The 27774-nt window shown below is 41.1% G+C and overlaps 1 protein-coding gene across 2 annotated transcripts in view; it reads left to right on the forward strand.

Annotated features, from left to right (window-relative positions):
- The window catches only part of mmp16a (matrix metallopeptidase 16a (membrane-inserted)), an 80301-nt gene that overhangs the window by 38843 nt on the left and 13684 nt on the right, over positions 1-27774 (forward strand). For both annotated transcript variants that reach the window (XM_023398034.2, XM_023398035.2), the window contains 3 exons: positions 9133-9294; positions 14916-15133; positions 26194-26332. In XM_023398034.2, coding sequence (XP_023253802.1) covers positions 9133-9294; positions 14916-15133; positions 26194-26332 — 519 coding nt within the window. The remainder of the gene's footprint in view (positions 1-9132; positions 9295-14915; positions 15134-26193; positions 26333-27774) is intronic.

The raw sequence follows: 27774 nt of genomic DNA on the forward strand, positions 1-27774 counted from the left end.
CTGCTTTCACACTTTCATAAAGAACAAGAAATTAAGAGAGAGAAAGCAGAGAGATCCTCACGCGTTCCTGCCCACCACGCAGCCACTAGAAATAGACGGCTGCCTACTGACAGCAGCATCAACTTCCACGTGGGCGGCAGCACTCTCTTCCGCCCACACACATGAACACACACACGCACACAAATCATGCACCTGGGGAGGCTCGCCCTCCCACCAGTCAGTCAGATGCTCTCATAACATCGTACCCATAATCCTTAGCAAACAAGAAGTGTAAACAACCCTGCCGAGGGTACATGTCGTTCTAAGAACACACATTTTATCATTTTATCATTGTGACTCTTCTAAGGTGGAATTTCTTCCATTTGTGTGTTTAAAGTGGGAAGTGACTAAATTGGCCTCAGTGTTATTCATTTGTAAGGGAACAAGTTTGAATCTTCTGGGATGCTTCAGCACATCCAGCAGATCGTACTTCAGTGAAGCCTCTCCCTTTGTTACTGTTCGGATCATTAAAGGAAAATGTGCTTTCTACAAACCCAGTTTTAAAACTACTGACATTCAGAGCTCAGGCTGGAAACTCTGAAACACATCAGTGTCTGTACATATCTGATATGTAGTTTTGCATCCTGGAAGAAAGTCTCATCTCATAAAGCCTCGGTTGATCCTGTCATAAAAGCAAGATGGGTCTTGGCAATTGTTTATAAAACACTACACAAGACTGAATTTACTGAGGAAAGTTTGTGTCTGCTCTGCTGAAATTTAGCTCTGAAACCACTTGAAATAGTTGAAATAGTGAAAGTTCTGATGGTTCAAATGCAGACACTGAACGAAGCTGAAACACAAGTTAAAATGGACATTTTACATAAGCTGAAGGTGAAGTGGAAATCTTTTAAGAAAGTGGTATTAGTTCAAATGAGTAAACAAAAAGACAGTATGTGAACAGTGCATTTTCAAAGTCCTGAAATATAAAACAGAACATTGAACATATAGAACTCACAAGAGCGCAGTGAAGGGTATACAGTAACAAAACCAATATGCAAACTAGGTGTACAGAAACTAAACAAAATATTTAATAAACACAAGACACATACAGAAATGTCTTCAGATGTTCCCATATTTGTTTAATGGTGCCCATGGAGGGAGAGTTCACACACACAGTCTGTCATAGAGCGAGAAATGGATGAAGATCCATGTGATCCATTGAAATGTTGTTTAACAGAAGTTTCTTATTTGTGGGTATCTGATGAAATTGGCTGTAGGTTAATTTTGTTATAGGTCATTGCTGAAAAATAGCAAAGGTGCTATTGACATATAAATCACCTACTGTATGAAGACTGATGGGTTCCCATCATGAAAAAGCAGTGCCCCTCATAGACTAGGGGAAGAAATATTATTTGAAAGAGGTGCCAAAGAAGAGAGTGCTCTCAACCTGAGGTATCGCTTCATGTGTTTCTGCTGAATAATTGGATTATCACTGCAGGTTTCTGTTGTTGTTCAGAGATGAAGACCTGAAGTCTGACAGTTTGAAGTGTCCTGTCGAAAGATTAGTATGGAAAGTTGAAGATAAGTATGAATGCAGTGGAATGACAGCTGATCAGTAGCCACCGAAAGCAATTGAAGTGTCAGTTGATGTGGTTAAAGCAGCTGAAATTTTATTTGAAGAGGAAGTGATGGCTCTTCTGTTTTGAACTGTGATTTCAACTTCTTCAGCAATGGTATTTCATCAGCATCTTCGAGCTGAGTGCTCGTAAAAGTTGAGGATGTTTGGCTTTACTTGTTTGCTGAACTTACCAGAGAATCTCAATGTCTTAAGCAGGCTGCAAAGTGATGCTCTACAAGGTGTGTCTACCCAGACCACGTATAAAGAGTTGAAGAGTTGTTTTTCAGGTCTATACTACAGTTTTCTAGAATTTTGTGGATTTATAGAAATGATCTAGTTTCCTGTTACAAGCCGAGTTTGGAAAGTTCTGTCCAGTGTTTCTGTGGTGAAGTGACATCACTATTTGCTGTGTCCATTAACACAGCTGCGTCGATGGACACAGCTGCAGGAGTGTGCATGAACTTGTGAACGCACACGTGCACACACCAATGCTTGTGCATGCATTATTAATGATTAATGATCACAATGAAAATGTACACACATCCATGTCTCACTCACAGGTGCTACACAGAGATAAACATGACAAGAATAAAGGATGTCCTTTCCTTGGCAGCAATTTTTCTTCCTTTTTGCCTGTTTATTTACCTCGAGTCCACGGGAACAGCCAATATTTGGATCCCTGGCAATGTTCCACACAGAATTTCAGTCTGTAGCAGGCTCTGTAAATAAATAATTACTCCAGTGTACATATGTTGTTCCCATCAGCTGCGGCTTTGTTCTCTGACAAGCTTGTGAGAATTTAGTGTAATAGATTCAACAGCACAAGTGTTGCTCAACCAGTGTCAACAGCCTGAAGCGAGGGCAGAGAGAGAAGGAATGGAAATATAGAGTGGGGGAGGAGAGCGAGTGGAACAACAGACTGCAGAAAATTAAGAACCTCAGTGGGTAGTGCATGGTACTGACTCCAGAACTGCAAGGTTAGGGTTTGATTAACAGTGGTCGTAACCATGCTAACAGTTACGTAGTCAAAGTTTCCATCGTTCATCATGGTATTGTAATTGGTATGGTAAGTAATATTAACCAACCATCTTTTCAGCTCTAGATTACCAGTTAGTTTCTGGGTGCTACGTAGTGGGGGTCAATAGGGGCCAAATAACAAATCTTTGCACTGCAGCCACTCAGGAGATTAATCCGACCATGACTGTATGAATATATTTTTATGCTACTGTTATACTGTGTTTATAATTATCCTAATAGTCTTGTGGCTACAGTGGCCACTTAAAGTTCATCAAAACCTTTGAGACACACTTTGGTAATTGTGTGGTGGTAGTTTGTGTAACATAGCCTACTGAAGTGACTGAATAATGGTGGTGGGGGTTTTCAATGGCTGATAGTGAATTGTACCACAACAAGCCAAAAAGCAGCTACTGACCTCTGAAGCTTGGTGTTTGTATTTAATGGTACTGTAAACTCATTTGGTGAAATGTACCAAATGGTTCACTGTGTGAGGGTGTGTTTGGAAACAGGAGTGTGAAAGGCCAGCAAGCAGAATGCAGCCATTGTACTTTGGCTGCTTTCTTCACAATGGACACTCTGTCGCTCTGGTTTGACAGCCAACAGAGATCTGTGTGCCCGGGGCCCTCTGAGCCAGGCACTGAACCACTGGGCTGAGATCCAGCACAACACTCCTGCACAGCCAGAACTCTCATTGACTCACACTCTCTCTGTGTGTGCTGGGTCTCTGGACTCTGTTTCTCACTTCACATACTAAATCTCCAGCTTCCTTCAGGGTTAAGGTCAGTCTGATTTTCGACAACATACAGAGAAACAACATCCGTTGTCAGTACTGTGAACTTCTCCTCAGCTTGTGGATACCAGCTGATTTCCTTTGTTTCCCTTTTCCTGCACTGCACTGCTGAGCTCACACTGTCAGGGACAGTACAATACCTTACAGGACTGGCTCTATGTTACTTTGCATTGCAGCTCAAAACAATACAATTTATTAATTATAGCTCTTCCATCACTTTTCATATGTTTGAATTGTTTTTGATCAGGACTGATCAGGTGGCCCACCCCTTCGATTTAATGTCACTGAGGTTCTACATGAACAGCACAAATGAAAGTTGCTGTAAAATACAATAATTTCATCTAGATAGCAAAAATTGCTTGTGTGCAGAATGGAGGTTAATGAGACCATTGCACCGTACATCAGTGATTCCCAGCCAGAGGATAGACTGTGGATTAGCGCAACCAATTTGGGGATAAAAAGTAATACTTGTGATAGTGATAGTTATAAATATAATCATTTAAATAGCATCCAATTTATTACCCAGTCTGTATTAGTAGTAGTAGTTGCTTAGTTCATCTGGCAGGGCATTATTGTTGAGCATTGGTAGGTTATCAATTATTGGCAGAAATGATCAGAAATGAACAAAATATTAAGATTTCAAGTTATTATCCAATATGCATATTTTTATATTCATATTGGATAAAATTGGCAGACAAATGGCTGGACCACATGGTCTAAGCAAGGAAGACAGGTACTGCATGCCATGTGGGATAGAGAGAGAGAGAATGTTTCTTTGTTAAGAGCAATTCATGTAGGTTAAAGGGTGCCAGGTTAAAAAGGGGGTTAGCTACATGTAAGATCAAGTACTGGGATGTGCTACAGGTATGTGTGTATCAGTGGCGATTGCTAAGACTGCAAGGGAAGCTCAGCTTCCCCTAAAATGTCAACAAAATAAGTGGTCAAATATGTGCTGTTATGTGTACATTTCATTGACTAAATATGCGCTAGAACACGTTCATCTGTTGTTCAGAATCAGCTACTTATCACAGGTAACCGACACGACTTCCTTCTCATTCATCCCCGCAGCGCCACAGAGCTTTACACAGTGTAGATGCCGAGTGTCTACTGACTTCAACGGGGAAGCATAGAGTGGGTTGTTCCACTGCAGCGAAACTAGACGGTCATTAGATAAATGCTGAGCTTTGTCCCGCCCATCGGACACTCAGCGTCTCTGGGGGTCTATGGGACAGTGGGCTGGCCCGGATCAGCGATCTTGAAGTATAAGCATCCACCGGAGCATTTTTCAAGTTTTTAATTCCGTTGTTCGGAGTTGATCTGGAGACGTTACTGATCCTCAGCGACTTTGTCTTTGTTAAAAACGACTAGCGTTGTGTTTGGCGACTCTCTTCTGTCACTCTGCGAATTTACATATAAATAAACGGACACATTTTATGATGTAGGCCGAAAATGAGCTTCCCCTCATTATAAGACCAGCAGTCGCCACTGGTGTGTATATACTGGTGTGTATATACTGGCATCAACTTAATGGTGCTGCTAACCAACAACAGACATCATAGCTGTGCTGTGCTATGCTATGCTATGCTAGGTTAGGTTAGGCACAGTCAAAATTATCCAGCCCATAGTAAAAGGAGGTCCTTTCCAGTGTGCTATACTGCAGGCTTGCGTTGCTTCCTGGTAGAGTATAGGCGTGTCTGGCTGTGTGGTTTCTTTGTCTCTGAGGAGGTTGCTGGTTGCTCCTTTGTCCTTACAGAGTTGGTGAAGGTGAAGGATTCTGGGAGGCTGAGTTGAAGTGGCCCTCTCTTGTCTGTAGAACAAAAGAACATGTGGTCTCCACCATTTGAATTAGACACAATACATTCAGACTGTGTTCTACGAAACCACTAAAAACATATGACATTACAATTAACACCATTTTGAATTTACTGTCCAGTAGGCTTCTTCTAAGCCTTTTCCTGAAAAGTGTAGTGTCAGCCATTTGGGGAGTTGTGGGAGCTGAACAATGGGAAACATTTGTGGGGCCACTGGAACAAAGAGAGTGCTTATGTTAGCTTACACTAAGATGCAAACAGCAGCAATTAGATAACAGCAGTAAGAGCTGCAGCTGTGTTTTCTGAAGTCAAAAATAGTTGATTTCTGCTGTGCATCCTCGTCTACAATAGGAAAGTTGTAATAGTATTTTTGTGGGCTTTTGATGTTGATGTGATGTTAATGTCACAAAGGCATTCAAAAGCCTCTGACTGGAGAGAACAGACTGGTCCCTGGGTCGTGCTGCTGATTTCTCTACACTGCACAAAAAAGACACAAGAGTGATGATTAATATCTGAAAGCTGAGAGAAAACTTGCAAAGTGTTTGAAGGATGGTGAAGGCAACAAGTGGATAGACAGCCTCCTGGTCACCCAAGCTTGTAGCTGACGTCTTGTACTGAGTGAACCACGGGCGCTTAGTTAAAGACTAAGGAAGCAGTGAGGGTTACAGACCCCTGGAGGCCTGCGCTGACAACCTGAGCTATTACTGCAATTGAACAGCCGTGTCCAGGGCCCCCATATCTGATTTGTGGGCCAGTGTGTGTTTATCTCTGTGTGTGTTTATGTCTGAAACCCAGTATTCCCACGTCACGTGTGCCCCAAGCCAGCAGATGGACTCCAGCAGCAGTGACGTGCAGGGAGCCGGTAAAATATGGAGAAAGAGCAGGTTGAGGTTTCTGGTTTCTAATCACAACCCCTGTTTACTTTACTGAAACCCCCATAGGGAAAGACAGAGAGAGGTACATCTGATCATAAATCTCCAGTGGCTCTCCTCCTCCACCATCTCCACTCCATCTTCCCGCTCTTATTTCTCCTTTTCGGCTACACTATCTCATTAGCTGCAACCTTGACCTATCCTGAGGAGAGTGTCGACAAGTCTGCTGCTGCCGCGGGCTGCCACTGTGATCACCGCCCACTTAACATGGAAAAAAAAACTTTTCAATAATGTTACAGTACTGGAATTGCATTTGTTACTTCAGTTGTAGATTTTGTGCTTTAAATAGATAGTAAAATACTGCCCAAAACAGTGAACAGCACCGATGAGAATGATAAATAACCACATGGTAAAAATACAACACTTGCTGTCTCTTCTTTTTCCTCAACAAACAAAATCAAAATCTCACATGAACCCTGCAGAGTTTTTGGATGTACTTCATCTCTGGCACCCCCTCCTCCTCCTGGTCTCTGTTTTCAGATTTATCTCTGTGTGTTTGGGACTGAGATAGGGCCACTGAAGGAAGCTTATGTTACAAATGCCAAGGTCAAAGGTTGCAGTTGTATAATTAATCATCTCCATCTTTCGTGATTGCAAGTACATTTGAACATGTTACAAGATAACAAATAGTCCTGAGTCTTATCGTTTTCCTCGCCTCAGTTTTTCCCCTTCTCTTTATCATCCTGTACTTATTCCACTTTTCCTCATGCAGCTATCGCTCCAAACGCCCTTTCTCCTCACTTCACCTCACCTTCTCTTATCTCTGTATTTACCCACACTTTCGATTCTCTGTCTCCCACTCATCTTTCTCTCCCTCTTATAACTTTGTGTCTCGCCTTCGTCTCTCCTCTTTCCTCCTCCTGTACACTATTCCCTTATATTACCTCTTTGTCTCGCTGTCTGCCTCCTACCCTCCCCCTCTCCTTCCAATCTTCACCATCTCCTGTGTACATTCTGTATACCTTCCAGCTGATAATTAGCCAGACAGTGCACACTGCCTCAGCTTTGTTTATGGCCCAGGGGCCGAGAGGACGTCCCCGTCTACCACAGCAACCGAGACAAAGTGACAACACTGACCTCAAATGGCCCCTGGAGGCAGCAGAAAGGCTGACTCAAGATTGAGGGATGGAAAAAGTCAGAGACAATTCTTTCTTTTACTCATACAGCTGATGTGACCAGAGCATCTGTACCAGGACCTGGACCGGTTCAGCTCTCATGTACTTGTGCTGCATTTTTCGTAAAATAAAGAACTTGGAGATTACAATTAGGTAGATTTCATAATTTCACACATTTTTATAAAATGCATGCCCATGTAAGTGTGCATATTTTATATATAATACACAGTACATGTTTACATTTGCCATATCACATACATTTACACATTTGTAGCCAGTAAGTGCACTATTTATTGCATTACATTTTATTTGAATATGATATTTCGATGTTATAAACATTGTCAAGCACTTTTGCTTCCACTGCCGTCACAGGAAACAGCTTGAAGAAGTGTTGAGTGTGACCTTGTTTTCTCCACAAGTGGTTCCTAAATCACAGACCTGTTCCTCTCTCCTCTTTAACTCCTTTCTTTTCTCTGCCTCTCTTTATTTGTTATAAACTCTATCTCCAGACACTTGTTCAATATTACAAGCTTGCATAAATTTTGCCTCATGTTTCTGTATTTCTCCCAACTTTTACAAGCTGCCTGTTTTCATTGGAAGAATTTGGCTGAAACATGAAGCTTTTTCCACAAAACCCTGGTTATTAATGCAATCTGTCTGTCTGTGTTTTTACACCCATGCAGTGGAGGACTTTACATCAACCCTGTAAAGACTCACTGACATTTATACAGTCAAATATCCTTCACAAGGTCCCAATTAGGCCATTTCTCTGTGGTAGCCTGGTCTGTAAATTCTTGTACTGTACCTGCTAAGAAGGGATCTGAATCACCATCTGTATCTGCTGATGCGTTATTCATGTGACAGATTTGCAGCAGATAAGTGCTTCCCTTTAGTAGGAATCGCAATGAATAAGTGATGCTCTTTTTCATTCCTGTCGAGTCTCTCACTGTGATAAGAACAACAGGGAAACGTAAAACTGAAGAGAGATGGCAGTGAGGGACCTTGAAACTTCGAAATGCAAAATTTTAGATCCATTTTTAGCCTTTGATCAGCACAATTCTAAACTCCAACTGAAAAATCCAAGTTTTTCTCAGTGCTTTTACTGTCTTTATGCTTGCTTATTTGTAATGCCAAAAAACTGGGTTCACTGTTTGCCATAGCTTTTTATTTATGACAGGGTGTAAAAAGTTCTCCTGCAATGAAGTGAGGCAATGACATTTTGAGGCATTAGAAGGCTCACTGGAATCAGGTTAACAGTTTCCCACGGACATCCAGTGTGCTATTATCAACAACACGAGACATAGCACTCTAACCCTAATTGTATACCCATGTGTTTCTCAACAATGATGATGAGATTCTTTTATGGGTCTGATTCAACATCTTGGAGGAACATCAAAGCAGAGGTTGAGGAGGAGTGATTTCTGTTGTTGTTTTGGTTGCTGGTGATGTAAGTTGAGAATCTTGAGTGGGTGCCTTTAAAGCCCAAATATCTCAGGCTAATAAAGCTGGGTTGGGGTGGGGTGGGGCTTGGCTCTCAGCTGCCGTGTGTGTGTGTGTGTGTGTGTGTGTGTGTGTTTTCCTGTTTCTGTGGAATATCTCCCACCAGTGGCTGTGACTTTCTCCATAATCCACTCATTAGGTGCATAAGTGAAGGATTATCCATGCTCATACACACATTGGATGCATGCTGTACATGGACAATTTTATTGTCTCAACATGAGCTAAGCTGAAACTTTTCACAGAAAGGCTGATGTTTATTTAAATCATCCAGAACTTACGCTTGTGAGTGACATTAAATGCTGTAGATAAATTTCCTGTTGAGCACAGCACTGACAGAACTGCTCTTTCTTTTCTTTCTATCTGTTTCTAGGTAACGATTTGTTTCTGGTGGCAGTCCACGAGCTCGGCCACGCTCTGGGCCTCGAGCACTCCAACGATCCCACGGCCATCATGGCTCCATTCTACCAGTACATGGACACTGACAACTTTAAACTTCCCATGGACGACCTGCTGGGCATCCAGAAGATTTATGGTATGGCCTCCTGGCTTTATTCAAATGCACAGAGCAGTGTAAAAATTTGTCTAGTCAAGGTCTTTGCCAGAGTAATCTATATTTCTAACGCACTGGAAGGACCTGATGATTCCACGTGTGTAATCTTTGAGACACATACCAGGATGTCCCAGCTGACATCTAATCAATCACAGACATCGTTATCGCTTGCTGTGACTGTCGGTGGAAATGACATGAGTAAGATGTTTGCGTGCTGTATTTAATTGGAGTGCTGGCACAGTTACACCAAAAAGTTCTACAGGTTAATTTGTCCATGTGGGCTGGAGACATAGTGCCCACTCGCAGGGCCAGTTGGTGATCTACTGTAGCTGGTGAGGTAACCGCTAACATGCTGGCACTAGTGAGTCACAGGGGCTGTGTCTGAAATTACACTCTTTACTTCATATCCTCTCCCATTGTTTTAGGGTGTCCCTAGTAACTAATTCTTAGTGCGAAGCTTGCGTGATTTTAGTGATGACACAAAATAAGAGAGTGTGTATTATCTAGGGAGTAGTGAATGAGTGATTTTGGACATGCTAACTGACAGTTAATATGCTTCTTAGCTTGATCATTAACAAGATAATAGGATATTTAAGATATTTTTTCCTAACAGAGCAGTAAGTCAACACAGTCGGTTCAAGAAAGTATTTGTACCATTGACTCCTGTTGTCCAATGTCTCGGTTTGGAGCAGTGACATTTTAGTTCTACGCTCCCTCGAAAGTCAGAACAGTTAGGCATGTTTTCAGGGGGTCAACAGGAACAATTTGCAGGTCAAACCACAGCTGAACATGAAGCAAAAATATAAAAAAAATGATTCACCTCCATAAGCAAAACCACTGACTCCAATTAACTGATTTTGCCTAGTGAGACCTGGCCCAGCCATCATAACTGGTTTCCAGCAGTTGATCCATTTGATAACCAGATGGATCATGGATCTAACATTAAGACCCACATTTAGATCACATAGGCCAGAGCTTCCTCATCAGAGCACATAGCCCACACATTCCTCATTGACAGACGCTAATTGTAGTGCTTTGTCTTTTCATAAAGCTGATACAGCTCTGGGCCAGGTTTGTCACAAGTGTGAAATTCAGTTTGACAGGAACAGATTCGGAGACAAGCCTCATTTTCTTTTTACACCCCTATAGCTGAATTAGTAGTTTGGGGTGTTAGACAAAGACTTGTGATGTTTGATGAATCGTTCCACTGTGGTTGGTTTGTTGTGAAGGGACCAATCATGTTTATATTTATTATTTAAATTTTCAGTCTGTCGCCCTAACCTCAGTTTATAAGGAATTATATAACTAGGGAAAGAACTTGGTGGTAAGTGACAGTGGTGTCCCTTATTGCTGTCGGTGCTGTAAGCCAGTCCGACTCTGCTGGTCTGTCACATGAATGGCTGAGACCCACACACTAGCACACTAGCAAACACTCACACAAGAATCTGCCATATGCTTACATGGTCAGGACACGTCCCTCTGGGAGTGACAGACCTGGGCAAACGATCAAATCTCTCCTCATCCCTCTTGTGTTTCCCTCCTCTCTGCTGCTGCCCCTCCCTCCTCCCAGAGTTGAAGGACAGGACAAGTGATGGCAGCTCCTCGCTCAGACAGGGAAGTGTTTTCCACAGTCTCTGCCCACATTTCATTTTTTATTTTTTATTTAAAGTACTCAGATTTAAACCCAGTCCAGACAGGGCTATAGTTGAACTCTTCTTTGATTTTTCTTTTTATGTCCACAAGCTTGTAGCTCCAGCTTTCTATCAATGAAGCAGATACTTTGTACTGCAGTCATTAATCCTTTGTGCTGATGACTGGGGTAGGAGAGTTTCATGTTAATCCAGACTCTGAGTCACTAAATGTGTTTCTATGGGAAAATGAATGGAACTGTTACTGCAGGAAGCAGGAGAGCCGGAAATAACTCCTCACACTTCAAGCTCTGTTAGCTTCCTTCACTTCCTCGTGGCAACAGAGATGATGAATGTGGAAACTAAACAGGGACCAAGGTGGGAGTTGCACAGTTTAGATGAATTAGAAGGTGGGAAGGTGAGTTCAGAATAGGAAAGGTGTAAAAAGGTTCTTCCATAAAGGTAGAGAATGAAGTGAAGAGTGGTGTAGGAGATGCTGAATTTGATTTCATGTGGTTAATTGTGGGGAAGAAAAGGGTCTGGCAAGGAACGGTGAACAAGTTCTGGACATGTAGCTGTGCTGTTTTTTCATCATTATTTGTTTTCCTTTTACATCAATATGAAAAAAATAACAGGTTAACTGGATATATCTTCATAAAATTCAGCAGCCTGCAAGCAGTTACAGATAAAGAGAAATATAAATATACAGACATAAAGAAGTGGACAAATAGTCTGTAAATTATTTTTCTTTCACTTCCCTTTTCTTTTAATTTCCTGAGCTTTGAACTTAATGACTTCCCACCCTTTGAAGAGAATATCCCACTTCCTGTTTACATAAGCAGCAAAAACACATTACTGTGCATGATGATGTCAGAGTGAAGTGAAAATCAGCATGAAGCCATTCACATCAAACAGTCATTATTGCACCGAAGCTCACCCTGAGCCTTTAAATGCACCAAAGGTTATGCAATTAATAAAAATAAATCTTCTGGCTTTCACACAACATATTGTATAGCAAGCAAAGAGGAGAAAACAACTAGATATAGTTTGTTTGAGGATCTTAAACGAGTAATCATAGTAATAAAAGCTGGGAGGCCTGCAGGAGACAAACAACACTAGGTCAAATCCTAGTATATGGCTGGACGTATGGTCAATGTGCGCATAATTGAAAACTTTTGTGGAACCACTGTAAACAACTGATGTCATTGTGTCATATTTGCATTCAGCCTAGTATCAGCTGGTTTCAGCTCTTTATCTGCTTACTTCTCTCCTCTCTGCTCACATATACAATATTCTGATACAGCTGAATTCACAATGAAGCTGTTCCCATTTACATGTTTTATTTCTGTTTCTGTTGTCAGACAACAGAACAAGTGTGAAATACTGACTGAAACCAACCCATAGAGACTACATGTTAACTTCAAAGCCATTTCCAAGCTGCTGCTCTGCTGCTAAAATCCTGACTTTATAACTGTGACGTTGTCTGACAAAATCAGCATAGACATAAATTAAAGGAAAAATTTGTGCAGTGATTTCACCTATATTTACTTGAAAAAGTTATAAGCAACAGAATATCTTTCTCATTCCATCGCTCATACTCATTGTACAGAGTAGATACAGCAAGAGACTGACGACTCTCTTCTAAGCAGCCAAGGTTTCTCCAAAAAGTTGCTAGATTTGTTGCAAGGTGCTTTTTTGAAAACAAGTCTCTAAGTCTAGCGACAAATTCCCTAAATTGTCAACATTGCAGGCTGTAAACACACCCAAATAGAACCTGTTTGCACCAATCTATTTTGACAGGGCAATAGTTGATGGAGAAACTCCAAATTAGTCATGTGGCTTTCGGCTGACCAATGGTGGAACTATGATCACTCAGCTCTATTCCTGAGTCAGTCAGTCAGTCAGTTACAGATCAGACGCTGTGGGTCCAGCCAAAAAGAAGCAGCAGAGTTTGGGACATCGACTCTAACAACTCAGTTTGGGTAAACCTCCAAAAACACTGGATAATATCTACCTAGATATCCCATCATGCAACTCAGTTAATTTACACCGTAAAAGGGTTTGTTGGATGTGTAGTATAACTTGTGAGGAGCAAACAAAAATTGATGTGTAAAACTGGTGGACTGAATAACTTTTTAGGAATGTAAAATCTTCCAAAGTACTTTTTTAAAATCAACATAATGAGGAAACATTTTGTGAACACACAGTGTAAAAAATGAACAAACCAAAAACGCTCACTGTGTATTTATTTTTCCTACAGTGTCAGAGTTGCAGGTTTAGGTTAAAGGACTTGTTGCTCTGACAACAGCTCCAGGTGGATTTTAAACCAGCTTCAAAGAAGTAAACAATCCAGACTCATGTCAAATCATCAGCATTATAATCTGGATAACTGGATATCCACGTATGAATAGCAGTTCACATTGAGCTGCTCCACTGGTTGACATGAAGATCTCCATTTCCCTGGGAAAAATGAAATGTCAAATGCTAAAATTACAGTAAGACAGAAAAACCCAAAGTTAGTAATGCCTTGATTTCTTGTCATGGGTTTACCATATTGTTGTTGTGTGAGTGTGTGTGTCTTTGTGTGTGTGAGCATGTGCACACATCTGCATGTCTGTCCACATAACTGCAGAGTGCTTTAGCTGCACTAATCCAGGATGAATTTCAGGGGATTTAATTCACTCTCATGTAGACCCTCTGATCGCTGTTTTCTGGCGGGGGGGGGTCGTCAGCCGCTTGGTGAACTAGTTTGATGGTTTATCTTTTTGTTAGATTTGTGAAATGCCTGGTGGCTAGCCTTCATTCACTGGCTTTTAAATCATTTGTCAAATCTCCTCAATGTTTACAGTAGCTTTCAAGGTCATTAATTGTACATGCCACTGTTACTCATTGATACGTTTCATGACTGGGAGGGTGGAGAGGGGTGGGGTGTGGTGGGGGTTGTTGCTTGTCAGATTTGCATCTTTCATATTGCAGTCAACTATTCCTGCATCTGTTGGCCCCAATCAACACATTGCAACTCATACCCTGGTTTTCACAGTTACACAGTGTGTTAATCATGTGTCATCACGTGCTAAATTATTCACGCACACAACCCACACACTCGCACAGCCTCTCCCTCTCTCCTTGCTCTGTCCTTCTATCATGTAATTCATGAATGTTAAATAACACCAATGTCCATATTTCCACATGGGAGATCATTTTATTTTTATCGCTACAGTATATACATTTTTACGTTTTTTTAATTTTTTATTATTCCTACTCCTCAAATTTTCTGAGCTGCATCTCTCAACTTGGCAGAGTCAGATGCTAGTTATTGCTTGGCCTGATCTTGTTTTTCTATCTTCTCCTTTGTCTCTTATGACTTCTTTCCGTTTTCCTTATTCTGCAACTCTTTGTTAATTAAACTTGGCTTCAACATTTGTCTACCTTGCAAGCTCATGTAGCTGGTTGGCTGTAATCAGCACAGTAACAAAGAAAGTGGTTGTATGCATTTTTACAGCACAACAACTTTGCCCCATATGATGTTGCTTCATATGAAGAAATAGTTTGACATTTTGCTTTTAATCTGGATTTTGTGTCTGATATCTAATCTGTGATGAAATATGGACATACAAACAGAAAATGTAAAACATTTTTTAGTGTATTAAACTTTTTTTTTATGTAAGAGCTGTCCTAAACCATGTTTAGCATAGCTCACATGCACAGTGATGGTATTTGTAAGTAGTCTGAATTAAGGACAATATATTGCAAGCCTGGCTAATACATGTAATGGCTCTGCTGTAAAAAGACAAAAACTGAGTAACCAGCTGCTGAGGGAGCCTTAAGACTTGTGAATTCATCAGATGCACATTTAGTATCTTTCACATGCATTGATCTGCATGTGTTGCTATGTGTTGACAGTTCTTTGTCAGGTGTGGAAGTTCTGATGCATGTATCACAAACAGTGAGATGTTTCTATCTTACCTCCTCCAGGGCCTCCTGATAAGATTCCCCAGCCCACTAAGCCTTTGCCGACAGCACCCCCTCCTCGCTCCCATCCTCCTTCAGATCCCCGTAAACCAGACAGGCAGACGCGACCTCCGAGGCTGCCCCCAGGGGACAGACCATCCCACCCCAACGCTAAACCCAACATCTGTGATGGAGGCTTCAACACCCTGGCCATACTGAGGAGAGAGATGTTCGTCTTCAAGGTGAGAGAAGAGTCTGTGATTCAGAACAAACCTGGGGGCATTTTCCTGGATCTCTTAGCACTGTGAGAACACAGCAATCAGTCTTTGCAGTCTTTTACAACTTGAGACCTTGTTGGATGAATAGTTTCATCATATATTCCAGACCAAAAAGATATACCTGAAGAGATTTGTGGCTGTAGAATTTAATCGACTGATTAATACAACAAAAGAACGTCTCCTCCCTTGATTGAGACCAGTGCAAATGCCCTGTACGTTTGGAAACTGTGTAGAGAGAGCGCTTTGAGTGATAGTAGTTGAATGGGTGTATGGATTTCTTCAGAGTTTGGAGAATTACCTAAATATACAGAGGGTGGGAGCTTTTCTGCTAATCTGCTTCATGTTTGATACAGTACGTACACAGTATGGAAAAAGCTTACTTGGATGTAATGTAAATTATTTTGGTTGCATTTCATTTTAAAGTTTTGTGCACCTCAGTAAAAAAGTTGTCTGGACTTTTTAGTGGAGAACAGTTTCACACTGTGGTTGTAGCTCGTAGGAATATGGTTAACTCTGCTCTATTATACTAAAAGTAGCAGCTGTGTATTTTATTGCATAATTAAAGAAGCTATTATGTCTAAAAGGAGCTTGTTCCGGGTTACTTGAGGCTGATGTAGAAAGAATTTGGACAAACTATGTTTTATAATAAGGAGGAACACCACACCATGCACAGTGCAGGGTTGCCTGGTTTTCATAACGTTCAGAGCAAAAGCACACATGTCCCTTAATGCATCTTTATCCTTGGTCTGAGCTTGTGAGCACAAGACCTTGGCAACATGCAGTAAGGAACACAGAAAAACCTTAGGGCAACACAAAGCTGTCCTGTGTTCTCCACAGAAAGAGTGCCTCTGATGCCTTATGTGAGTGTGACTGTATTTTTCTGGGGATATAAATAGATAGTGTTCATTGGTTAAATAAGTGGCTTGTGGAGCTGAGGGAAAAACCCTTTCTATCTTCTCTGCCCCCCCCCCGACCACTGTGTTCGTTAGACTTGAAAAACTAAATCTGGCTTGGAAGCAGAGCTGCTACCATGGAGGTATTTAACTAAAATTAGACTCAGAATTCACACTGTCAGTTTTGTGGGGGAAATAGTACCTGCATGTTATGATGGTCTAAATACACAATGTGTCTGCAGTAGCTCCTGTCCCTCCTCTCTAGTCCCAGGGCAGCAGCCTGCTGTGATGGACTGATGAGGATCATGAGATTTCTTCTGCAGAGCTCAGAGGTAGTGATGAGACAAAAAGGACATTCAGCCAGCAGCCAACCTTTTTAAGAGTTCAGGAAGTGAAGGAGACCAGGACAGTCAGACACTACAACGGATCTATTGTATCAGTGGGTTTTGATATTAAATGTGCATGTTTCAGTGCACCATTGAAATGTCTTGCACTACTTTTTAAAAAATGATTTCTGTCTGAGCGTGCCAGTCCCTAAACCTTTGTTTGTCAGACCTAATCAAACATCAGTTTGATGTTGTTTACCTCTAACCTATTTTATTGATTAAAATCAAATCTATCCAAAGCCAAAGACCACCAGATAACTGTCTCTTTGAAAGGTTTATTCTGAGGGAATTGTTTTGGTTTGTAATTCAAGCATGTTTCCCAAAATCTGATCACTTTACTGACATTAGGAGCCATGAAAAAGGGCAAATAATAAAAAATACCAATATGAATGCAAAAAAAGAAAACTGAAGGGTAGAGTCTCTGACCTGTAATTGCTCAGTGCTGATGTGGAGCTGGCTTTGGCTCCATCATTTTCAAATCTTTGATAAATGTTTGTCTCCATTGGCCTCACATTTTTCCTAAGGTGTAGATTGATGGAGCAGAGGCATGATTTGTTACAGAACACATGTAAGTGCAGATGTAAATCTACTGAGTTCACATCATTAGGACCACCAGTAACATTAGGACTTGTGATGATTTGCTCCGCCTTCAGCATAATCCACATTTCAGCCGGTGAATCAAGTGTGGTCAGTGAAGTGAAATCAATAAGGGATCACAGGTTTGACTTGGATTCACTGAGTCGGTGAATTTCACTTGAGGAGCAGGTGGTCCTAATATTTCTTGACTCACAGTGAGAGCTGTGCCAGTTTTCTTCAGGAAGTCTGAGGTATCATGTTGGTGCGTTTCTCTCTTCTGGTGAATGAAGCTGCCCAACTGTAAGACAGCTGATCTGAAATCATAATTAGTGATGTTTGTATTACTGCGGAGCTTGATTTATTTCGCTCTGGTCACGCCAAGGTCTACGTGTGATTGTGAGGACTGTTTAAATTCATGGCTGACAGAATGATTTACAGCTTGCGCTTCTTCTTGTTTCAGTTTGAGTTGAATTTTTTTCTCTTCTTACTGTCATTCATAAAGCTGATTTCTTCTTTGCTTGATGGTTGGATTGATTGTCTGCCTGGTTACTTTGTGCTGTAGGTCCATTTGGCCTGCCCAGCTTGGCTATACTCACCATCCCAACTTGATTGTTTTGGAAGAGTCAAGCGCAGTCTGTGCCAAGTCATTATAGCAGACATCTTAGCAGTCTCACAGCCCCTGAGGTCCACAGGTGGTCCCGCAATGTAAAGGCGGGGGCTTTGGAGTAAAGCGAATACACTGGGAGCACTAAGGCCAGGTTTGTTGGACCTGTCTGAGGTTTGTTTGGCTAAGTGAGAACAGGTCCAGTACAGGAACCAAAGATTTACATCGTCAACATTAGTCAGATTATAAAAAGGGAAAATAAAGCAAAGAGAAGAATATCATGCTCAGGTCCAGTTGTATGTTTGCAGCAGCCCTCAGCTTGCCTCTACAACCATTTGCATGTAAATGGGGCATTTTTTTCTCAATCTACTGCTTTATTTGCAACATCCAGGATGCCAGTATATTTCAGCAAAAATTCTTCATGTGCAAGACTCTCACAGCTTTTTCTTAATTGGAGTTAGTAACATTAATGATTGCACCAGGACAACCCCTGTGTCTTCATGTTTCTGACAACAGAAAATGGTGAAACCAGGGATCTTGTGTTGCCCTGCAGAGACGGAGGTTATCGTTTTCAAGATGTTTCAGTGTTTCTACTTCTGGTTATCATGATCAGTGTCAGTTAACACATTAACAACGTCCATTAATTTGGGGCTCACACAAGAGACAGATTAATAAAAAAGAATAAAATCAGTGTTTTTCAGTCAAACTTCAAAAACACTGGATCCTATGTTTCCCTATGCTATATAACTGCAAAACACTTATATAGCATCTTTTCATCAGACTCTCTTTGTGCAACACAGCCTTTTTGTTGATGACATCATCAGGGTTATTGTACCAAACTGGGGAAAGCAACAGAAAACATTGTACAGCTGCACTAATACTCTTCATGATGTTTAAACTGAACTTCGAAATCAATTCAAGTCCCCTTTAACTTCAGTGATGACACCAATAAAAGAGCTAAAAGGTTAAAAGATGTTTCTCTGTGTTAAATTATTCAAACTACTCTAACTATGTTAAGTACAAATGACATCAAACATCACAGCTGGACATTTTCTGAACAGAAACACCACAGATGTTGGTGTGATAACCTAAAACACAAGCTCGGTAATATTAAGTTCAGTATTGTTCCCACAACGCTGAGGCCAGTTAATCTACAAAGGCAGGCTGGGAGTCACACTTGTTAAGATGGTAGTTTTACAGCTGATCGTTTTTCTCTCCAGTGAGGTGACAGAGGGTCAGTTAAGATTCACAGACAACTGTGTTCAGTTGTGTAGATCCAGTAGCACCAGTAAATATCCCAGTAAAACTACACAGCTACTGCTTTTATGATTGCAGTCACTTGAGGTTCAACTTTCTGTGAACCCAGGAACCATGTTTGCTCACTGGAGCTGTAGAATACACCGTCATACTGTATATGCATGTGTACATAAACTGTTTTCAATGACCAGACAGCAAATTGCCAAGAAGCCACTCATTTCCCATCAGGCTTTGAGTGCAGTAACATATGGATGTAGAGTGTGAGACATGAGCTGTAGGTTTGTTATGGGATGTTTTCAAGTCTGAATTTGAGTTTCCTTTCTCCTCCTCTCCAGCAGTCCTAAATTCACTCATTGAGAGACAATTTCTTCCATGATATGGACATATTTAGAGCAGGGGACTCTGGGACGCTGGAGGGTCCCTTGCCGTTCAGGATCAACCACTTGGTGTCAGAGCCACACTTTGAATTCAACAACCCTTAATGAGAACACAGTGGTTAAGGGAGCAGTGAGCTGTCTACCCTCCTTAGTGCCTCTGTTCCTTCCTTCCTTCCTCCAGAGAGGACTGGGTGTCTGAGAGCAAACTTAATGGCACCAGTTTAAGGCTTTAAGTCGAGTGTAAGGTTGTATTTGTTTTGCATGTTGGTAACTTTGGTTTAAGGATGTCAAGAATGTGAACACAAGAAATCATCTTTTCATTCAGGATAGCTAAAGCAGTTCTTAAATGTCCCACACACACAGACAGACAGACAGACAGACAGACAGACAGGATGAATGATGTTAGATGAAAAGATCAGTATTCTCATGTCTGAAAGCCACAGCCAGGAGGTGATCATCTTAGCTTAGCATATAAAGCCTGGCTCTGTCCAAAGAAAAAAAAAAAAAATCCGTCCACCTGCATCTTTAGATTTTACTAACCAATATGTTCCATATAGTTTCTCATAATCTATGCACAAACAGAAGTATAAAACCAGGTGAGCTGCTTCAGTCTCCTGGCTGGCTTCATATTTACTGAGGTATCGATCCTCTTATCTAACTCTCAGAAAGACCTTCCCATAATGTTAAACTGTTCCTTTAGACATAAGCTCCTGTTTTCCTCTGAGCCAGTGAGGGTCCTGTACATCAGGCACAGAGTTTTTTCACTCTGTGGTGGTCACAGCTTTCATCTCGACTCTGGTCCACATCTTCAATTTCAATCTTTTCTTGTTATGTATTGTTGTAATTTCCAATTATATATATTTTTTTCAGTCAGTGAATTGCAGATAATCAATCACAGTTTTTAGTTGTCTTCTTTAATATATATATATTTTTTTTTTATGCTGTGCAGAGGCATTTCATCCAGCTGTATTGGAGGCTCAAGTACAGGAGCATTTTTTTAGAATGTTTTGTTGGTAGCTGGGAAAATGTAACAAGATTTGATGTATCACAATACAAAAACATCATGAAACATATCGCTTGGTCTCCTGATGTGATTTGTGCAGCTAGTTTTTGATTTTTGCCATTGCGATAACAGAAGTCATCAGCCTTCTATAGTCAATCATACATGTTTTTCCTCACCTACTCCACACTCACAGTCCACTCTATGCAGAGAGCTTTAGGTCACAGAGAAAAAAGGCTCTAAGAGTTGCACACTTGTCCATTTTTATTCTCCCACAAACAGTTACACCTTTTCAAGTTCTTCATTGCAGGTGCACAAATCCTGTTTTACGAATCACAAAATTAAGAAACTGAAACGCTCACAGATTTGTTACAGCTGCTGCAGTTAATGTGGTGAAAAACAATATATCATATCAAATAATAGGTGCGCTCGAGTTTGACTCCAGCTGACTGCGCCTGACTTGACGGTCAACATGAGCTGCCAGTGACTTCAGGGGCGGAGTATCAAACGACTGCTGTCATGTCGGACAACAGTCAACTTCCCGTAGCGTGAGGTCACCTGTCACAGCAGCAGTTTGTTCACACAACCCACTGTGGAAAACTGAAGAGCTGCTTTGTTTCTTAATTTCAAAATTATGAGTGTTACCCTCAATATGTGACAATATGTGACATGACTGTTTTGCAAAATCTATTCACACTGTTTACCCCCCCAAACAGTTGTTGTTCTTAAGCATGTTCAGACCAGACACAAGTTTACATTACACTTTTGACATACAAAATTAGTACTTAAGTATATTTTTTCAAGTATTTTTACATGACTAGTATTCTTTTTGGAAACTCCTGACTTTCAGTCCAATAAGCTTAAGACAATTATTGTAGGCTACTTTTCACTCCACATACTATGAAGGACTCTTACTTTGAAGCAGCTTTCAGTTAGTTGAATGAACTTTCTTCTATTATGGAAAATGTGACAGACCATACACTGTGTCCACCACAGGAAAAAAACAGAGCCAACTCACTGTCACTCATATGTAACCTGTCAGTGTCCTAATGATGGCGACGTTAGATAAAGATAAGGCTGAAGATTCTTCACCAGAGACTGAATGACTGACTCGCTGACTAAAAATAATATGAAAACAATGGCTCCTTTGGTTGATTCAGTTGTTTGTCCATGTCTACAGTCTTTGTATCATATATATATTCACCAGATTCTACAGTCAGTCAGTCAGTAAGTTGTTTCAGGGTCATCCTAAATGTGGAAAAATACAAATATGTTGACATAAAAAATTTACTTTTGAACACTCAAGTATTTTAAAATCAAGTTCTCCAGTGCTTTAACTGAAGTAAAAACTTAACTGAAGAACTTTCACCTGTATTGGAGGAATATTTGACCAGGAGGATCTATGATCTGATTAAAGTAATGGAGCTGTGTACTCAGTTCACCTCTGTAAAGGAGGATCTGAAGTTCTTAGGATAAAAACGTAGAACATTTGTGTCAGTGAATCCTTCAACCAATAAGAATAAATTGCTGTCGTCACAGAGGTGGTTCAGTCGGTGAAGCCGGTGGAGAGCAACTGCAAATGTATTGTAAGACTGGGAAAACTGAAGGCGCCTTGCTCCCGCGAGGTTTTCACGTCATGTAACACGGTGACGCTGCGCAGCGCCGGCGTAAGTCGGACAAAATTTCCAAAGCCAGCGCTGCGGCGCGCCACATAAAGTCAAACTTTAGGTCGAACGCACCTAATGTGAAATCACATGGCGGCGACGTTGATCCAGCAGCCAATACAGCCTCTACGTAAGAGGTGGGCGTGGCTTGAGGTGCCACAGGTACAAATCACTTTTGCTCCACATTTCACAGACATTTGGTGCAAAAATCATGCTGAATATTCAAGTACTTGTAATTATTGACTTGGGTTTGTGCAATAAAAAATATCCAAGAAAAAAATATATAATATATTTTTAACGATAATAAATTATATTAATATTATGATATACTTTTAATATAAAATTATTATTATAAAAATTATTTGTCAGAAAATATTTTACAGATGTGCAACTCTCATTGCATGAATACACATACTGATTTGCTGATGTGCAAATTTTTTCCATGCCTTCACATTATTTGATACGGGTGTGAATGTGTTTTGCACCACATTCACTGCAGCAACTGTAGCAAAAATGTGAGCGTATGAGTTTCTTAATTTGTGATTTGTAAAACAGGGTTTGTGCACTTGCAATGCATAATTTGAGAAGGTGTAACTGTTGTGTTGTGTTTGTGGGAGAGAAAAAATCTACAAGTGTGCAACTCCTAGAGCATCTTTTCCCTGTGACCTCAAATTTACTGATACACGTGTTACTATTTTATACAACTACCAATTCCACTGTCAATGGTGCTCAGTTGTTTTTCACTTAAAATATCTTCATACAACACAACCAACATGAGCACTCATCTCAACCACTGCCAAGACCTGACAAAGGAATAGGACACAGAGAAAAAAAAAGGAGCAAAGAGCCGGCTGAAATGAGTTACTACTACATAAACCAGTGTGTGAGTTAACTGAAGAAACTGGAAATTCCACTGCGGCTGACCTATAAGCCATTTTCCATAAAAGAAAGGGCTTTAGAAAGTTGGTCAAAGTGCTGGAGCTGAAATACCAAGTACCATAAAGAAAAACACATCCTTGTGTTGTTGGAAGCTTGGACAGGTGGACTTAACACTGTCCTCAGAGCTGTATCAGTGAACAGACATTATGTGGGGACCTGGGAGATGTCTGACCACGTCCTGCACACTCACCCTCTGTTAAATGGCACAGGCCAGCTAATGTTGCAGAGGTCTTTAAACTGGCTGAAATGGAATGGGAGCTGGACAGGTGATATCACAAGACTGCTGTGCTGACAGACAACATGAAGTGAACTGATTGTCCACATGTTCGGTTACACAGAGTCCTTGTTGACCCTGCACTGGATGAGTTTGCATATACAGCAGTGACTGCAGTTTGTATAGATTTGTTTCTCATTTTAATTCTCTCTCTCTCTCTTTTATTTAGAAGATGTCATAGTTTCAATAAATATTACTTGCACTTTGCTGCATATATGGTTGTTTTTTGTACATATTAAATCAAAGGAGTGGCAGAAAAGGGACAAAGATGAATAAGGCACGTGCAATTTCACATTATTGTCATTGATCCTTTAATTGTATTGTGAGTGAATTGAAGTGTAAACCTCATCACATCAAAGAAGCATACACGTCTGATCCAGCTACCTGCATGTTGCTCTCTGCTTTGCTGATATCTGTTGGAATGGAACATTTAGCCACATGGGTGAACTTTAAAGCTGCCATATTAGAATGAACAGTAACGGAAAGAAAGAGCTGCAGGTTGAAAAGTTGAACCACTGTTTATGACTGTTGTGGCTGCATTTCAAGGTTGTACCTCGTTATTTACAACCAGGGCAGTTATGTTCATGTTTCGCTCCAGTCTATGTGGCAGCCTTCAGCCTGTGCAAAAACACACAAATACACAACTGTACACATGCTAAAATTCAAACACATCATCTGCAGTTACTTCCCTCAGTGGAAAAGGGACACTGTTCAACACTGATCTCTGGCTTCAGGCTCTGAATTATTTACACCTGTAGTCTGCTCTCAGTCATGTTGAGTGTGTACATCACATTAACCGAGTGAGAGGTCGACAGAACGGCCATCCTAACACCACTGTGTGTCCTCCTCACATACACACAAACACACACACAGCAGCAGCAGAGGCTCATACAGGGCTGACCTGAATGCTGCTGATGACAAGGTTTTAGGTTTAACCTCAGTTTTACAGTTGGGCCTGACCCTGATAAACAAAACGCACCAGTTTTTATTCTCTTGTTTGGTTAGTTTTTTATTTTTCTTCTGACAAACAATGAAAACACAAAGAATAAAGTATGATATCTTTTTTCATGCTTTTTCTGATGGACCTCATTTTATGTCTTATTCATTTCCATGTCAGCAAATTTCTCTTGTAGGAATTGTAAGAACCTACTGACCTGTGCAAACAAATTATTGGTAACAAAATATCAGAGAAGGATTAAGGGACAAAGACTCCCCATCCCTCCTACACAGGAGCAAGCCCTCCAGACTAAAAGAGACACAACATGTTTTGTCTCTCTTTGTGGTCGTATTTTGGCCTTCATATTTGTATAATGGGTTTTGTCAGTTATCTTTTTCAATAATCTTAAAATAGAGCAACCAGGAAGTAATATTCTCATCTCTGGATCTATGTCCAAATACCTGTTCATGTAAATATTAGTGAAATATTAAATGGTTACCTTATATCAACTCAGCAGGCCTTTTTCAGGCAGTGATGTGTTGTACAGTATTAAATCTGAGCTCACAACAGTTAAGTCATTGGCAGGGCAGTTTCTGCAGTTTATGTCCTGCTTCATCAGCTTTCCCTAACAACAACTTATTCGTAGAGACAGTTTGTTGGTGCCGGCCACATTCCTGCAGAGGGAGTATGGTAATTTAGCCTTACTGTTCTGAATGCATTATCATACACCACGAGATTGTATGCATGACAAACCCTACACTGGCCATTCTCTCATAGCAGAGAACATGAACAACTTGAGGTTTAATATTTCCAGTTTCTGCTAAGAGCAAACCTGTCATGATTATACTAGACGTTTCTGCAGTTGTAAAGTGGTGGCTGAAATGTTCTTGAAGTGAAGTCTGTTCGCCTGAGCTTTATTTTCAGAATGGGAGTGGGACAGTAGGGCTGGAGAAAGAACATTTTCTCTTTTATGAAGTCAAAAGGATTCAAATGGTTCAGATTTCACAGTTTGATCTGTTTTCAATTATTGGGCTGGGCTGTGTGCAGAAGAAAATGCTGAACAGTTGAAATCTATGGAGGCAGTAGGTATGGAGGGAGCGAGGGAGAGGAAGAATTGGAATGAGAGACGAGGGGAAATGAAAAGAAAGAGGAGGAAGAGTCCAGGGAGAGGGGAGAGTCCCAGAGAAACAATTGGATTAGACAGAGAGAGAGGAGGAGAGCAGTGTTGGAGTGTTAGATAAATGGGCTGTTTATTTAGCTTTCACTGTGAATGAGGCAGGGTGTGATGATGTGTTGTCTCTCTCTCTATCTGGCTCTTTGTCCCTTGCCACGAGGTCAGGCTTTTTCAGTGCGTTCACGAGGCAAAATTGGCCATTCATTGCCGAAGGGTGGGTCATCTCGTGGAGTCCTAATGGCTTTCACAGCTGGGTCTCCTCCCGGCTCTCTCTGTCATCAAGTTTCATCCAACATCAAAAAGACACACCTCTCACTTGCCCCCCCCCCCAAAAAAAAAAAGAAATCAGAGACTCTTGGCATCTCCTAAAGCTCCTAGTGATCACTTTTCCCAGCATATATGTTCTTATAGACCTACATTGCGTAGCAAAAGTCCAGGCAACCTGAGATAGTATATGTAGATCTTAAAGGAATCACGCCTGTCAAAGCAGCTGCCGGAGCTGCTCATTGCCAGCAGCTTTTGTTGTAGGAGCCACAAAGGAAAAGTTGGCCTGAATTCACTGGTATCAGATGTTATAATCCACTGCCTGCTCTGCTACAGTATGCAGAGTTCATTATATATTTCTACAGGTTCAGGGCGGTGTGTATTGGTTGGTGTCAAGGAACTCTGAACTAATTAAAACTCTTAACATAAGAAACATTTACACAAACTAATGTCTGCTCTCCTACTGTGGCATTAACACACAGACTGTACATGTATGAACTCACACACCATGTCCCTGTGTCTCATCCACTGGGGGACAGACCTGGGTGCTTCCCATAGAAAAGCTCTTTATCAGATATATACATTTATAAAACATACCCGGTAGTTTTTTAGTAACTAAGTCCATTTACTCAACTAAAGCCAACTCTGTTTCCTCACAGTGTCCTCTGTTCTCTTCCAGGATCACTGGTTTTGGCGGGTGAGAGATAACTCGGTCATGCCGGGATACCCCATGCTCATCAGTGTTTTCTGGAGGGGCCTGCCACCCAAGATAGACGCCGTCTACGAGAACAGTGAGGGCAAGTTTGTCTTCTTCAAAGGTAAGGTTACATTCTTGACCAGTCATCCTCATCCTGCAGATTTGAATCTGACACCAAATATGTGCCTGCGCCATCCTGCTTTACATCAGCTTCTCATGTCATCTGTCCCACACAATATATATCCACAGGAAAACCTCGATACGGTCTTTGTACATGGCTGTGTTGTATGAACTGTGTGTTGTAGCTAGGGCTGGGACGATTATCTGACGTAATTGACGTTGTCGATTATAAAAATAATTCGACGTGGAATTTTAGTGTCGACGCGTCGTGTAAAACCACACAGGGTAAATGTTCATAGAACAAAACCGGAACTATCTAATGGGACCGTTTATATCCATCGTCTTTGGTTTACCCGGATACAAGCACAGCGCACCGACTGGGACAACGCGGTGACGTAATTGAAGTCATTGACTATGTGAATGATTTGCGTCTGTGTAATCTATTTGAACAACACGGCGGCGTCTACCAGCAGTACGACGGAGCTTGTGGAGCAACACGCGGCAAAAAAGGCTCGCACACGGTCCTCCAAAGTTTGGGAATACTTTAATCTTGACACCAACAGTGCGGTAGTCTGCAGACTCTGCAAAGTGCATCTGGCATATTACTCTAGCACGACAGTCATGCACGAGCACATAAAGAGGAAACACCCTGGTGCAGCAAGTCAAGATGTTGGACGGGGCAAATTGTTATATTAAATGACTAACTGGAAAATAATTGCAATAAAATTACTGTTAGGTTAATAAAAAAAAAATCGTTAGATTAGTCGAATAATTGAAAAAATAATCGCTAGATTAATCGTTTAAAAAATAATCGTTTGGGACAGCCCTAGTTGTAGCGTTAATGCCATAATTTAGAGTTTACTCTCATTGAAATGGGGCACCAGTCCTCTGGGAGGACAACAATGAATTACTTCATTTCCAAATTTATCAATCTCATATCGGAAGCCATGACTTCTCGATTCAATGGATCTCCAGTCTCTACATCAAAAGAATACAACAGGACAACAACTGGGTGTAAATAAAGGAGTTTATTAACTAAACTACTATCTACAGAGTAAATGCAAGGTGTAATAATCATAAAGATCAAAATAATAATGGAATGAGCTGTGTGATGAGTTGGCAATGGTGGGAGAGAATATGTTATGGCTATACACTATGGCTATACAGCTAATGATACTACATCTACGAATTAGATTTGATGATTAAATATTGCTATATTTCGACATCAACCCAGTCATGAGCAGAGTGTTAAGACCGGCCTACTGTGAGTTGCGCTGTAGCTGAAGACCCTCGGCTGGTACCCAGGTGGCTGTGGTTGCTGTGGTAACCCCGGAGACGCGGGATCTAGGTGGATTCTCCTGGAGGCCGTGTCACGATGACGGATTCTGCCGGTGTCTCAGCGGTTCAGCTCTGGTGGAGTTTGCCAGGAGACTTTCTGTCTCG

Source organism: Seriola lalandi, unplaced genomic scaffold, assembly GCF_002814215.2.
Source record: "Seriola lalandi dorsalis isolate HSWRI2012SDOR001 ecotype SW California unplaced genomic scaffold, Sedor1 jcf7180002054972, whole genome shotgun sequence".
Lineage (NCBI taxonomy): Eukaryota > Metazoa > Chordata > Actinopteri > Carangiformes > Carangidae > Seriola > Seriola lalandi.